This window comes from Trachypithecus francoisi, unplaced genomic scaffold (genome assembly GCF_009764315.1).
Source record: "Trachypithecus francoisi isolate TF-2019V2 unplaced genomic scaffold, Tfra_2.0 Lachesis_group9, whole genome shotgun sequence".
NCBI lineage: Eukaryota > Metazoa > Chordata > Mammalia > Primates > Cercopithecidae > Trachypithecus > Trachypithecus francoisi.
Window position 1 is genome coordinate 36,491,108 of NW_022681474.1, and position 15,639 is coordinate 36,506,746.

The 15,639-nt window shown below is 52.4% G+C and overlaps 1 protein-coding gene across 1 annotated transcript; it reads left to right on the forward strand.

Moving 5' to 3' along the window:
* The first annotated feature begins 12,039 nt into the window (after positions 1-12,039).
* On the forward strand, positions 12,040-14,649 carry DDIT4 (DNA damage inducible transcript 4). The gene is made up of 3 exons (XM_033208462.1): positions 12,040-12,688; positions 12,780-13,047; positions 13,321-14,649. The coding sequence occupies exons 2-3, from the start codon at positions 12,840-12,842 to the stop codon at positions 13,812-13,814; spliced, it is 702 nt and encodes a 233-aa protein (XP_033064353.1). The 5' UTR covers positions 12,040-12,688; positions 12,780-12,839; the 3' UTR covers positions 13,815-14,649.
* The last annotated feature ends 990 nt before the right edge of the window (positions 14,650-15,639 follow it).

Sequence of the window (15,639 nt, forward strand, 5' to 3'; positions counted from 1 at the left end):
CACCACTGTACTCCAGCCTGGCCAACAGAGTGAGACTCCACCTCAAAAAAAAAAAAAAAAAGATATTTGTGAAGAGATGGCAAATTGCCAGGTGGGCTGGCAGCTCCCATTTCCTGCCAGCCCAGGTGTTCCGGAGAAAGGCTCAACATGCAGACCTGGGCAGCTGCCTTTTGCCTTTTGCATATACCTGAGTTTCCCAAGCCTTTGACTATTAAGGCCACTGGAGATAAAAATGCACTTCCGAGTGAGGTTACAGGTGTGGCAGAAGGGTGAGGAAGGAGACCAAAGCCAGGGAGAAGAAAGTTCCGGAGGACTGAGTAGGGCCTAACTGCCAGGAGAGAGGGAGATCCTGGAACCTCCTAAGGCTCCCTGCCCTGCAGCTCAGTTCCTTGTCCATAAAGTGGGGAGGTTGGGGGCTGGAAGGAGTACTCTCTTAGGACCTGCTTATCTTAACATTAAAAGATTTTAGCTGGGCGTGGTGGCTCACGCCTGTAATCCCAGCACATTGGGAGGGTGAGGCGGGCGGATCACCTGAGGTTGGGAGTTCGAGACCAGCCTGACCAACATGGAGAAACCCCATCTCTACTAAAAATACAAAAAAGCTAGCCAGGTGTAGTGGCGCATGCCTGTAATCCCAGCTACTTGGGAGGCTGAGGCAGGAGAATCGCTTGAACCTGGGAGGCGGAGGTTGCGGTGAGCCGAGATTGCACCATTGCACTACAACCTAGGCAACAAGAGTGAAACTCCATCTCAAAAAAAAGAAAGAAAAGAAAAAAAAGGCCGGGCGCGGTGGCTCAAGCCTGTAATCCCAGCACTTTTGGGAGGCCGAGACGGGCGGATCACGAGGTCAGAAGATCAAGACCATCCTGGCTAACACGGCGAAACCCCGTCTCTACTAAAAAATACAAAAAACTAGCTGGGCAAGGTGGCGGGCGCCTGTAGTCCCAGCTACTCGGGAGGCTGAGGCAGGAGAATGGCGTGAACCTGGGAGGCGGAGCTTGCAGTGAGCTGAGATCCGGCCACTGCAATCCAGCCCGGGCGACAGAGCAAGACTCCGTCTCAGAAAAAAAAAAAGATTTTAAGGTTCATTCTACTGACAGAAGAATCCTGACTGTGAGAGGGCTCACCCTTCTCTCTACTGATCTAACACTACTCACCCCAGCCCTTTGGGAAACCCAGAGGCTAGACAGGTCCTCCTGGTCTCCTTTCTTCTCCGGAAGGAAAAACAACAACAACAAAGTGAGCTCATTTTGCTGTCCAGACAAGTGATGAGCCTGGGTTTGGGCTGTCCCAACTGCGGCAGGTCCTGATCATCTCCGTCATCCCCTGTCATAGATGCCCTAGGTTGGTGGAAAAACCCTCATCCCTGCTTCCCCCTTTGTTATATGGATATCATCAATATTTCCATATTGTAAACCAATTGGAAGCCCTCAAAAGGCAAAAACACTGAAATGGCTGAAATGCCTATTTCTACCTTCTCTGGCAGGCCTCCTGCAGACAGTCCTATGGGCTAGGCCTGGGGTTTGGGGGAAAGCAACTCCATGGAATTGATCATATCTTCCTCCTCTGCTATGATCCTTGTAGAGGCTGAAGAGGTCTTTGAGATTCTCTGGTTCCGTGTTTTCAAAACTGGGGTATGAAGGCCGGACTTGGTTGCTCACGGCCTACAATCCCAGCATTTTGGGAGGCCGAGGCAGGCAGATCACTTGAGGCCAGGAGTTAGAGACCAGCCTGGCCAACATGGCGAAACCCCGTCTCTACTAAAAATAGAAAAATTAGGCAGGGCGCAGTGGCTCAAGCCTGTAATCCCAGCACTTTGGGAGGCCGAGACGGGTGGATCACGAGGTCAGGAGATCGAGACCATCCTGGCTAACACGGTGAAACCCCGTCTCTACTAAAAAATACAAAAAACTAGCCGGGCGAGGTGGCAGGCACCTGTAGTCCCAGCTACTCGGGAGGCTGAGGCAGGAGAATGGCGTAAACCCGGGAGGCGGAGCTTGCAGTGAGCTGAGATCCGGCCACTGCACTCCAGCCCGGGCGACAGAGAGAGACTCTGTCTCAAAAAAAAAAAAAAAAAAGAAAAAAGAAAAATTAGCCACGCGTGGTGGCGCATGCCTGTAATGCCAGCTACTCGTGAGGCTGCGGCAGGAGAATTTCTTGAACCCAGGAGGCAGAGGTTGCAGAAAGAAAAAAACAAGTTTTTTTCTTTTTTTGGAGGGAGAAATTAAGTAATCTAACTAGTAAGAAATCTAAACATTTGCTACTGAAATTAACACAGATAAAATGTACAATAAAATGCAAAATTGCGGGGGTTTGTGTTTTTTTTTTTGAGACAGAGTCTCGCTCTATCACCCAGGCTGGAATGCAGTGGTGCGATCTCGGCTCACTGCAAACTCGGCCTCCTGGGTTCATGCCATTCTCCTGCCTCAGCCTCCTAAGTAGCTGGGACTACAGGCGCCCACCACTGCACCTGGCTAATTTTTTGTATTTTTAGTAGAGATGGGGTTTCCCTGTGTTAGTCGATCTCCCAACCTCATGATCCGCCTGCCTCGGCCTCCCAAAGTGTTGGGATTACAGGCGTGAGCCACCGCGCCCAGCCAAAATTGAGTTATTTGTAATAAAAATTCTGGGCTTCAAAGACATAGTATGCTTCCTGGGGGCCGCTTCTGGGCCACAGCCCAGACTTCGATCCATCCTTAGTGGCCAAACAGCCTGCAACTCAGGTCTGCTGACTCCTGTCCTCTCACCCCACAGGCCCTGGGCTAGCCGTGGCTTCAGAGACTCACTAGAGAGAGGGGGTTGCCTAGCCCTCCCTGTCCTTTATTGCTTTCTCTCCTCACAAGGGTTCAGAACCCAGGAATGGAGAGGAATCTTAGTAATGGCTGCCAGAAACCTGGCCCCTAAGTGGATGGGGTTCCTTCCTGATAGCCAGTGGGGCAGGTGAGGAGAAAAGAGACAGTGCTGGAGTCAGAAGGACGAGGTTCCAGGCCTGACTGGGTCCCCAGGACAACTCATTTGACCGCACGGGCTGGAGATGGGTGGGCCGCATGAAGTCTGGTAGGCCGTCTGTGCCTTTGCTACTGCTGGGATACAGAGGTCTGCCAGAATCCTCAGGCTACTCTCCCAGCTCTCAAAACCCTTATCCCTTGGCATGGGTGGTTTATCAACCTAACCGTTTGTGGGGTTTGCACTGCCCTGCCCTCTCCCCAGAGGAAATGACTTCTTGGGAAACCTAGGACCCCGGGCAGAACCAAGTAGAACTGGTTGTCTGTGAGCTCACCTTTGTCACGTGTGAGCCCTGTCTACACAGCTGCAAGCTCTCACCTGCCCCTAACCCACCCATGCCTATCTTTCTTTCCTAGAGGTCAATAAGCACCCCAACTAAAGATAAGCATCAGAATCGCCTGGAGAATTTTGCTCCTAAGAACCCCACCCAGACCTACCCAATCAGAATGGGGCTTGAGGAGATGAAAATCTTGGTTTTACAAGCTCCTCAGCTGATTCTTTTTTTTTTCTTTCCCCGAGAGAGTCTCACTCTGTTGCCCAGGTTGGAGTGCAATGGTGCGATCTCAGCTCACTGCAACATCCGCCTCCTGGGTTCAAGCGATTCTCCTGCCTCAGCCTCCTGAGTAGGTGGGACTACAGGCGCATGCCACCACACCTGGCTAATTTTTGTATTTTTAGTAGAGATCGGATTTCACTATGTTGGCCAGGCTGGTATTGAACTCCTGACCTCATGATCTGCCCGCCTTAGCCTCCCAAAGTGCTGGGATTATAGGCGTGAGCCACCATACCCAGCCTGATTCTAATTATTAATCAGACCTGAAATGAAAGCCACTGGTTCACGGAGAGATTATGGGACTCTCACTTTGAGCCTCAATGTCCACATCTGTAGAATGGCACTATATTTGTTCCTCAGGGCATACTTGGACGACAGATTTTTTTTTTTTTTGAGACGGAGTCTCCCTCTTGTTGCCCAGGCTGGAGTGCAATGGCATGATCTCGGCTCACTGCAACCTCTGCCTCCCAGGTTCAAGCAATTCTCCTGCCTCAGTCTCACTAGTAGTTGGGATTACAGGCAGGTGCCACCACGCCCGGCTAATTTTGTATTTTTACTACAGACGGGGTTTCTCCATGTTGGTCACACTGGTCTCGAACTCCCGACCTCAGATGATCCTCCCGCCTCGGCCTCCCAAAGTGCTGGGATTACAGGCATGAGCCACCGCGCCTGGTCTGGACAACAGATTTTTAAAAGCTACTTTGAAAGACTGCTCAATACAGGCCAGGCCCGGTGGCTCATGCCTGTAATCCCAGCACTTTGGGAGGCCGAGGTGGGTGGATCACTTGATGTCAGGAGTTCAAGACCAGCCTGGCCAACATGGTGAAACTCCATCTCTACTAAAAATACAAAAATTAGCCAGGCGTGGTGGCACGTGCCTGTAGTCCCAGCTACTTGGGAGGCTGAGGCAGGAGAATCACTTGAACCCAGGAGGTGGAGATTGCAGTGAGCCTGAGATTGTGCCACTGCATTCTAACCTGGGTGACAGAGTGAGACTCTGTCTCAAAAAAGAAAAAAAAAAAAAAAAAAAAGGCTGCACAATACATTGTATTGTTAGTATTTCCATTTCAAAAAGCAGCCTCATTTGCAAAAACACTCCCCACTGAGTTTTTAACTTTCCCTCCAGTGGGGTAGTCAAAATCCTCCTTGAAGCCCTCACTTCAGCTTTTCACAAGCCTCCTAAACCAGGTGCATTTATAATCATGCTATTTTGACCAAGCTGTTTGTTGTTTTTCAAGAAAGCCACAGAATCCTGGGAACACTTCTGCTGACTTCTCATCTCCACCTCCTCCCACCACTCCACCCTCTGCTTACTGCCCCCACCCATGGGCTTCTCCACCAGCCACTTCCACCAGCCAATTCCACCAGCCGCAATGAGAAATGTCCAAAGGGCTACAGAGGCGCCCCAAGCAGAGACATGTGAGCGAGCTGGCTGGCCTCCAGGGGTTTCCATCCTGGATTCTGGGGTTCTTGGAATCACACCCCCACCCCAAGATCTGGTTCAACTTCCTAAACCTGACTGGGGTGACTTGCCAGACTGAAGCCGTAGGAACTGGTACTTGGGACAGAACCGCCTGAATAAGGAAGGGCAGGTGGCCGGGAGTGAGTGCTCATTGACTTTAAATTGCAGGTTGCTGTGAGTCCCATGGGAATAGAGCGCAACCCTGGAAGAGACAGGGTTTCTGCATGGTCACGGCCCTGGCCACAGACACTGGGACATGGAGCCTGATCACCAACTCCAGAGGCCTGAGTCATCTGGGACATGACACCAGCCCATTCTTGCTGAGAGGTTGGGCAGTCTCCCCACCAGGGTTGTCTTGCGGCTGCCATGTTGCACGTTGTGTCTATGTGATGATTGCTCCCTGGAGCACTACTCTCCAGAAGACACATGTTCATGCAGACTCTAATGGTAGCAGCATCCTCTGGAGTTGTGCAAAGAGGCAGCCCTGCTTCTTCTTCTTCTTTTTTTTTAATTAAAAAAAAATAGAGATGGGGGTCTCATTATGTTGGCCAGGTTGGTCTTGAACTCTTGGCCTCAAGCAATCCTCCCACATTGTCCTCCCAAAGTGCTAGGATTATAGGCATGAGCCACCACACCCAGCCCTACTTCTGCCAACAAGGGAACAGTTGAACTTCAAAGCATTCTGAGGGGAATGACTGCTTGATAGGCAAAGGACCTCCATGGGAGTTAGGAAGGTGTTTTGGAACCAGATAGAGGTAGTGGTTGCACAATATTGTGAATGTACTAAATACCACTGAACCGTTCACTTTGAAATGGTTAATTTTCCTTCCTTCCTTTGCCTCCCTCCCTCCTTCCCCTCCCTCCCTCTCTCCTCTCTTTCTTTCTTTCTCTCTTTCTCTCTTTCTTTCTTTCTTTTTTGAGACAGGGACTCACTCTGTCGCCTAGGTTGTAAGGCAGTAGCGTGATCACGGCTCACTGCAGCCTCCACCTCCTGGGTTCAAGTGATCCTCCCGCCTCAGCCTCCTGAGTAGCTAAGACCACAGGTGTGGGCCACCACATCTGGATAATTTTTTTTTTTTTTTTTACTTTTTTGTTTTTTGTAGTGTTAATCCCAGCACTTTGGGAGGCCAAGGTGGGCAGATCACCTGAGGTCAGGAGTTTGAGACCAGCACGACCAACATGGTGAAACCCTGTCTCTACTAAAAATACAAAATGAGCCAAGCGTGGTGGCACACGCCTGTAATCCCAGCTACTCAGGAGGCTGAGACCTGGGCAACAAGAGCGAAAGTCTGTTTCTTTTTTTTTTTGAGACGGAGTCTCGCGCTGTCACCCAGGCTGGAGTGCTGTGGCCGGATCTCAGCTCACTGCAAGCTCCGCCTCCCGGGTTCACGCCATTCTCCTGCCTCAGCCTCCCGAGTAGCTGGGACTACAGGTGCCGCCACCTCGCCCGGCTAGTTTTTTGTAGTTTTTAGTAGAGACGGGGTTTCACCGTGTTAGTCAGGATGGTCTCGATCTCCTGACCTCGTGATCCGCCCGTCTCGGCCTCCCAAAGTGCTAGGATTACAGGCTTGAGCCACCGCGCCCGGCGAAAGTCTGTTTCAAAAAAAAAAAAAAAAGCCGGGTGCAGTGGTTCACGCCTGTAATCCCAATGCTTTGGGAGACCAAGGCAGGCAGATCACTGGAGGTCGGGAGTTCGAGACCAGGTTGACCAACATGGAGAAACCCTGTCTCTACTAAAAACACAAAATTAGCCAGGCATGGTGGTGCATGCCTGTAATCCCAGCTACTCGGGAGGTTGAGGCAGGAGAATCACTTGAACCCAGGAGGCGGAGGTTGCAGTGAGCCGAGATCGTGCCATTGCACTCCAGCCTGGGCAACAAGAGCGAAACAGCGAAACTCTGTCTCAAAAAAAAAAAAAAAAGAAAAAAAGATTCCCTACAACAGATCAGCCCTCTGCAAGGTGTCACCTCTCTCCCCAGTTTCCTGGAGTCAGTCGCTGACTATATTCCAGAGGAAGAACTGGATTGGCTTAGAAGCCCCATTCCCGGACCCCAGCTGAGGAGGAAGGGAAATGGCCAGGGCTATCCAAGGCTCTTGGCGGCACTTGCCGGAAAGAGGATGGAAAGGTCCTCTTGAAGGCACCCCATAGGCCCCACTAGATCCTGGGAATCTAGAGGCTGGTGTCTGCAATTCTGGGGAAAGCCATGTGCTTTTTGTTTTTGTCTCACTATGTCACCCAAGCTGTAGTGCAGTGGTACCATCATAGCACACTGTAACCCTGGCCAGGCTCCAGCGTTTCTCCTACCTCAGCCTCCTGAGTACCTGGGACTAAAGATGTGTGCTACCATGCCCAGTTAATTTTTATTTTTTATTTATTTATTTTTTTGAGGTGGAGTCTCGCTCTGTCACCCAGGTTCGAGTGCAGTGGCGAGATCACGGCTCACTGCAAACTCCACCTTCCAGGTTCAAGTGATTCTCCTGCCTCAGCCTCCCAAGTAGCTGGGACTACAGGCACATGCCACCACGCCCAGGTAATTTTTTTGTATTTTTAGTAGAGATGGAGTTTCACCATGTTGGCCAGGCTGGTCTTGAATTCCTGACCTCAGGTGATCCACCTGCCTTGGCCTCCCAAAGTGCTGAGATTACAGGCATGAGCCACCTCACCCGCCCAAGAATGGTTTTGTTTTGTTTTTTTTGAGGTGGAGTCTCACTCTGTCACCCAGGCTGGAGTTCAGTGGCGCAACATCAGCTCACTGCAACCTCCGCCCCACCCCCCCCACCCCCGCCCCGCACCACCACACTTGGCTAATTTTTGTATTTTTAGTAGAGACAGGGTTTTTCTTTTCCTTTTCTTCTTCAATTTTTTTTTTTTTTAGATGGAGTGTCACTCTGTAGCCGAAGCTTGAGTGCAGTGGTGCAATCTTGGCTCAGTGCAACCTCCCCCTCCTGGGTTCAAGCAATTTTCCTCCCTCAGCCTCCTGAGTAGCTGGGACTACAGGCACCCAACACCACACCCAGCTAATTTTTGTATTTTTAGTAGAAATGGGGTTTTCACCATGTTGGCCAGGATGGTCTCAATCTCTTGACCTTGTGATCTGCCTGCCTCGGTCTCCCAAAATGCTGGGATTACAGATGTGAACCACCGCGCCTGGCCAACTTTTTGTATTTTAGTAGAGACGGGGTTTCACCATGTTGCCCAGGGTGGTCTTAAACTCCTGAGCTCAGGTGATCCGCCCGCCTCAGCCTCCCACTGTGCTGGGGTTACAGGCTTGAGCCACGGTGCCCGGTAAGACAGGGTTTCACCATGTTGGCCAGGCTGGTCTCTAACTACTGACTTTGTGATCCGCCCGCCTTGGCCTCCCAAAGTGCTGGGATTGCAGACATAAGCCACTGCACCTGGCTAATTTTTAAATTTTTTGTAGATATGGGGTCTCACTGTGTTGTCTAGGCTGGTCCTAAACTCCTGGCTTCGAGTAATCCTCTCACCTCCAAAGTGCGTGGGTTAAAGGTGTGAGCCACCACAGCCAGAGAAGCCACATTCTTGCCTCATCTAGCCATTCATTCATCCATTCATTCATGTATTTATCCAAGGAACATTTGCTAAGCCTTTTCTATGTACTGGGCACAGTGCTGGCTACTTGAAGTTAGGATGAGTAGAACGCCATCCTCAAGTAGCTTACTGTCTAGCGGGAAGACCAAAGTGGAAAGAATTATTAATAACAAAGATACACACAGGCTGGAAGGATGCTCTGAGGAAGGCACCTAAGGGATGGAGTGTTGGGATGGGGGTGCTAGGGAAGGCTTCCTGGAGGAAGGGATGCCAGAGTTGGGTGGACAAGACTGCTGGTGGAAGCATGTCTAGCTAAGCCCACCTTGCCCTGAGGGGAGGAGGAGCGGGCGGGTGGACACCAAATGCAGGGTTTCTAGGTTCTGTGAGAGCTCCAATGAGGTCTGAGGCCAGGAGATGGAGCTTCCTCCTGCCCAGAAGGGCTCCATTTGCAGAGTTGTGGGGTGAGGGGGTGTTTGGTATAGGGAGGATGATTACAAAGTCTTTCCAGCTCCAGCCAGATGGAAGGGATTCTACCCTCCACCTCAGGACAGGATGGACCAAAGCCCTGCACTCTGGCTCCCCGGAGAGGCTAGCAGTTAAGAACTCCCCCTTTCCCCCCCATCTTTTAGATCCAAAGATTCTCCTGGCAGACAGGCCTTGTCTCTATCAGGGGTTTTAGCGGGTGTCACAGGGGAAGGGGAAGACAGTGACCACCCCCAACTCCCCCAGGCCTCTGCCAGGCCTCCTTGCCGGAGACTTTAACCTGGAATCCACTCCCTCCTACTTCAGGAAACACTTCCAACAACAGGACTGCCTTCCTTTATTTTATTTTATTTTTTATTTTTTATTTTTTTATTTTGAGACGGAGTCTCGCTCTGTCTCCCGGGCTGGAGTGCAGTGGCCGGATCTCAGCTCACTGCAAGCTCCGCCTCCCGGGTTTACGCCATTCTCCTGCCTCAGCCTCCCAAGTAGCTGGGACTACAGGCGCCGCCACCTCGCCCGGCTAGTTTTTTGTATTTTTTAGTAGAGACGGGGTTTCACCGTGTTAGCCAGGATGGTCTCGATCTCCTGACCTCGTGATCCGCCCGTCTCGGCCTCCCGAGATTACAGGCTTGTACTGGGATTACAGGCTTGAGCCACCGCGCCCGGCCTTTATTTTATTTTTTTAATTGCCTTTTAGAAACACAGTGAGAAAATAACACTAATAGATTTCTTTTTTTTTTTTTTTTTTTTTTTTTTTTTTTTTTTGAGACGGAGTCTCACGCTGTCACCCAGGCTGGAGTGCTGTGGCCAGATCTCAGCTCACTGCAAGCTCCGCCTCCCGGGTTCACGCCATTCTCCTGCCTCAGCCTCCCGAGTAGCTGGGACTACAGGCGCCGCCACCTCGCCCGGCTAGTTTTTTGTAGTTTTTAGTAGAGACGGGGTTTCACCGTGTTAGTCAGGATGGTCTCGATCTCCTGACCTCGTGATCCGCCCGTCTCGGCCTCCCAAAGTGCTAGGATTACAGGCTTGAGCCACCGCGCCCGGCCTAGATTTCTTTTGAAAAGAAACAAAATTATTCAGTGCGCATTAACCAGCCCTTCCCATTTGAGACAAGTTGTTTTATTAACAGAAGGAGACAGTGAATGAAAAAAAGGTGCTTAGAACACTGTTGGGCAGTCTTGATGGTGTTTGTTGAATGAATAAACGATTCCTAATAAACTGACCTTCCCAAACCAAACCCGGATTCTTTTCCTTATGAATATCTACTTAAAAAAAAAAAAAAAAAAAAAAGCCTGTACTTTCTTTAGGTCAGTGTTCCACATTTTCCTGAATTTTTTTTCCTGTCAAAAAAAAAAAAAAAAAAAGGCCAGGTGGCTCACGGCTGTAATCCCAGCACTTTGGGAGGCCAAGGCTGGTAGATCACCTGAGGTCAGAAGTTTGAGACCAGCCTGGCCAACATAGTGAAACGCTATCTCTACTAAAAATACAAAAAATTAGCTGGACATGGTGGTAGGAGCCTGTAGTTCCAGCTACTCGGGAGGCTGAGGCAGAACAATGGTGTGAACCTAGGCGGGGGAGTTTGGAGGCGGAGTTTGCAGTGAGCCAAGATCACGCCACTGCACTTCAGTGAGACCACCATCTCAAAAAGAAGAAGAAGAAGAAGAAACATCCTAACTATCTCCTGAGGGTGTTTAGGTGTCCTGCCCCGTCAGCCTGGAGGAAAGGTGAATGTTCCTGATGGATTAATTCAGATCTTCTCTCTGGCCAGCAGGAAGATGTACCCATGCAGGTCACCTCTGTAAAGAGTGATTTCAAGAGCATGTCATCTACTCCAGCCTTCCAAGAACTTCGTCTAGCCGCCTTGATCCAGTGTCTTTTTATTTATTATTTTTTATTTTTATATCCCCATTGTTAAGCAATCTGGTGTCTTTAAGGCTCCAACAAGTGACACAGCTTGAAGAATGGGAAGAGAAGGCCATGAAAGTCCCAGTGGCTCACAAACTATTCCATTCTGCAGCTGTCTTTAAGATGTCTCCTGGATCCCCTAATTTCTTTTTTTACCCATAAATTGGTCTCCATAAGTGGGTCTCCCACCTGTAAAATGAGAGTAGGGTGCAGGGCTTGGATTCTGGTTCTTTCAGGTTCTAAGTTTTGGCCCAAGTGTCAACTTTTTCTTTTTTCTTTTTAAGTTGGGGTGGGGATGGAGGCTGAGGAGGGCAGTGGCCTGACATCTGCAAGTGTCATTTGTCACGCGAAAGCAAGCCTGACCCGAGGCAAGGCCCGCCTATCTGGTTAGGTTCCTGGCTCGCCCCGGGGGCCCTGGGCGTCTGATGCAAGTTTGGCTCCCTCTTCCATCAGGGTCCCCGTGTCCCAGACTGATAAACCTTTAGAGCAATAAAGGTCGAGTCCGTCCCAACCTCCACCCACCTCGGCAACCACTGTTAGCCTCCGAGCACTGCTGCCAGGCCAGATTTCCTGCGGCCCCGCCTGAATGACGAAACAGGGGATGGCCATTGCACTCCCTGGCATTTCCATAGATCTCGGTCCTCGGTCCTGATGCAACCGTCTGGGTCTTTCACACAAAGCGCTATGCGAGGCTGGGCGCTAGGACCCGGGGGGCGCCCGGGCAGGGAGGCCCGGCCTCGCAGCCTGCAGTCCGCTGGGCGGGAGGATGGGTCTGTGAGTCCCACTGCTGTGGATCCTCGTTTCCATCCCTGCACTGGGCGCTATGAACCCAGGCCCATCCACACTCCTCTAACCACTCTCCTCAAGCCTTCTCCTTGGGAGCAGTTAGAAGGTGGAAGCGGATAGGGTTTGGGAGGCAGGGATCCCCATTAACCTATGTCCTGGGGCTGTAGAGTAACGCTAGGATGGGCAGGTGGGGCCTTAGGGAAGGGGCAGCATGGTGCCCGGAGCTGCCCAGTCTGTGGACCCCACCCCCATATCCCGACCCTTTGCATAGCAGGAATAGAGGGGGTAGGGGCGCGAGGGCAGGCCGGGCTAACGTCTGCTCCCGCGCCGCCGTTCCACGGGCATTCCCCCGGTGTGTTCCCAGTTGTGCCCGAAGCTTTAGAATACAAGACGCTGGGGGCAACCATTTTCCTTGCCCGCCGCCCCCTCACGCTTCCCTGCCTCTCTTCCTAGCCTGGTCACGGGCTGTCCCCTCCCCCAGCAATGCAACCCTATAATAAACAAGTCTTTCCTTGATCCTCCCCTGCCGCGAGCGCCCTCGGGGACCTTGGCAGCTGCAGCCGCCGCCGATCCTTTCCAGAAAGGGGGCGTGGCGGTGGGTCGGGGTTCGGCTGCGAGCGTTCTGGGGCTCAATGGAGGCGGGGCCCGGCCGCTGTCACCGGGCAGGAGAGAACGTTGCTTACGTGCGCCCGGAGTCCATTGGCCAAGGCGGGCCACACTCCCGGGTCTGGATTGGGTCGTGGCGCAGAGAAGGCGTGGCTTTGCCGCGCTAGTCCTTATAGGCTGCTCCGCGCTGGTGCTAGGGAGCAGCAGGCCAAGGGGGAGGTGCGAGTGTGGAGCAGGGACAGGTCTGGGCAGCTCTCGGTGGTTGGCACCAGTTCGCACACCCATTCAAGCGGCAGGACGCACTTGTCTTAGCAGTTCTCGCTGACCGCGCTAGCTGGTGAGTGTCCCTTCTGTGTGTGGGTCCTAGAGCTCGCGGTCTGGTCTGGTCCCCAGACTGACGCCCGGTCGGTGACCCTCTTGTCTTACAGCGGCTTCCACGCTCCGGCACTCTGTGCTCATCAGCAAACGCCCTGGCGTCTGTCCTCACCATGCCTAGCCTTTGGGACCGCTTCTCGTCGTCGTCGTCCACCTCCTCTTCGCCCTCGTCCTTGTCCGGAACTCCCACCCCAGATCGGCCGCCGCGCTCAGCCTGGGGGTCGGCGGCCCGAGAGGAGGGGTTTGACCGCTCTACGAGCCTGGAGAGCTCGGACTGCGAGTCCCTGGACAGCAGCAACAGTGGCTTCGGGCCGGAGGAAGGTGAGCGGTGGGCGGGTGCCGACGCGACTCGAGGGGCCGGGAAGGTGGGGAAGCCCTGGTGCTGGAAGGGGTCAGAACCACCTTGGCTTCCTATCCCATCAGGACCCAGATTGCTTGGGGGCAGGGGGAATTGGAGTATAAGGTGAATGAGGCGGAAACTGAGGCACGGAGTGGGACGGAGCGTTGGTTTCTTAAGGAAACAGCACCTCCCCCGCCTGTGCGTTTCCTTTTGAAGCCGCTCTAATACCCCTTCCTGTGTGCTCTCCTTTCCAGACTCGGCTTACCTAGATGGAGTGTCGTTGCCCGACTTCGAGCTGCTCAGTGACCCTGAGGATGAACACCTGTGTGCCAACCTGATGCAGCTGCTGCAGGAGAGCCTGGCCCAGGCGCGTCTGGGCTCGCGGCGCCCTGCGCGCCTGCTGATGCCTGGCCAGCTGGTGAGCCAGGTGGGCAAAGAACTACTACGCCTGGCCTACAGCGAGCCGTGCGGCCTGCGGGGGGCGCTGCTGGACGTCTGCGTGGAGCAGGGCAAGAGCTGCCACAGCGTGGGCCAGCTGGCACTCGACCCCAGCCTGGTGCCCACTTTCCAGCTGACCCTCGTGCTGCGCCTGGACTCACGACTCTGGCCCAAGATCCAGGGGCTGTTTAGCTCCGCCAACTCTCCCTTCCTCCCTGGCTTCAGCCAGTCCCTGACTCTGAGCACTGGCTTTCGAGTCATCAAGAAGAAGCTGTACAGCTCGGAACAGCTGCTCATTGAGGAGTGTTGAACTTCAACCTGCGGGGGCTGACAGTGCCCCCCAAGGCAGAGACAGCTGAACTTTTGGGGTGGAGACTAGAGGCAGGAGCTCTGAGGGACTGATTCCTGTGGTTGGAAAACTGAGGCAGCCACCTGAGGTGGGGGAACAGTGTTTCCTGGGAAGCTCATTGAGTTGTGTGCAGGTGGCTGTGCATTGGGGACACATACCCCTCAGTACTGTAGCATGAAACAAAGGCTTAGGGGCCAACAAGGCTGCCAGCTGGATGTGTGTGTAGCATGTACCTTATTATTTTTGTTACTGACAGTTAACAGTGGTGTGACAGCCAGAGAGCAGCTGGGCTGCTCAGGCCTCGGCCTGGCCCAGGGTGAAAGGGCACGTGCTCCTCAGAGCAGCCGGAGGGAGGGGGGAGGTCGTGGAGGTGGTTTGTGTATCTTACTGGTCTGAAGGGACCAATTGTGTTGTTTGTTTGTTTTGTATCTTTTGTCTTTCTGATCGGAGCATCACTACTGACCTGTTGTAGGCAGCTATCTTACAGACGCATGAATGTAAGAGTAGGAAGGGGTGGGTGTCAGGGATCACTTGGGATCTTTGACACTTGAAAAAATACACCTGGGAGCTGCGTTCAACCCTTCCCCCACCGTGTGCTGTGGAGTTGAGCTGGGAGGGAGGGGCCGAGAGGGTGGGGGCTGGAACCCCTCCCTGGGAGGAGTGCCATCTGGGTCTTCCATCTAGAACTGTTTACATGAAGATAAGATACTCACTGTTCATGAATACACTTGATGTTCAAGTATTAAGACCTATGCAATATTTTTTACTTTTCTAATAAACATGTTTGTTAAAACGGTTGAGTCTCTCATCAGTGCCATGAAATGAAAAGGAGGGAGATGGGTGCTAGTGAAAGGCAGGTCTCATCAGGCCCTGGGGTTCACCTGTGTGTTTCTCCGTCCCTTTCCGGGACTGCCTGCCAGCCTGGTGACAGAGGTATGTGTACCGTGAGCCATCTGTGCCAAGAACCCTTGGCTCTGTGCTGGCTGAAGCTACTAGGAGAACACTGGAAACTCCTGAAGGTAGGGGGTGAGTCAGACCTCCCACCATGCCAGAGTCTCTAGAGGGAGAACTCACCTGGCTGCCCAAGTTAGAAGGCCCAGACAGGAGGGCCCACTGAGCCCAAGGTCTTGAACAAACAGTGAAAGAACTAGAAAATACCTTTTTTCTTTCTGGGAAAAAAAATCACAGTTGTTCTGCCATCATGAAAATTACAAATCTTATCTCTGGATATGAAAAGGCTAAGAGGGGGAGTTTGAAAAAGGCTACTTAGATCATGCCTCTCACTGGACAAAGAACCAAGAGGGGTGTGAGCTGCCACTGGAAGGAAGTCTGGACCAGGCGGGTGCAGAACTCCCTGCACACACACAGGTGAGGGAAGGAGTGCTAATGGCTTAGAGAGCAAGGAGATAGCAGGCCTATTTTAACGATGCCTTGGGTCACCCAGATGCCCTCTATGCACCTGTTGTCCCAGTCACTTGGGATGCTGAAGCCAGAGGATTGCCTGAGTCCAGGAGTTCAAGGCTGCAGCCTGGGTGACAGCAAGACCCTGTCTCTAAAAACAAAACAAAAGATTCATTGTGCACTCTGGGTCCTAAGTTCCTTATCAGAGAAATTGGCAAATTGGCGTTGGGCCAGATGAAGTCCAAGGCCTTTCCCCCTTCTTCCCTGGGACTACATCCACCCACACCAACTGGCCTTTGGAGAGTTCTTATCTCCCTTGTTTCTCTTCCTGGTCCCAGACAGGCCTTGTTTGCTCAAGACTGTAAAACAGTGGTTCTTCCACTTG

What these genes read in the sequence shown, in the direction of transcription:
- DDIT4 (XM_033208462.1), top strand. Translation starts at nt 12,840, where the DNA reads ATGCCTAGCCTTTGGGACCGCTTCTCGTCGTCGTCGTCCACCTCCTCT. An exon ending in TGGCTTCGGGCCGGAGGAAG is followed by an intron (nt 13,048 to 13,320) that starts GTGAGCGGTGGG and finishes TCTCCTTTCCAG; the next exon opens with ACTCGGCTTACCTAGATGGA.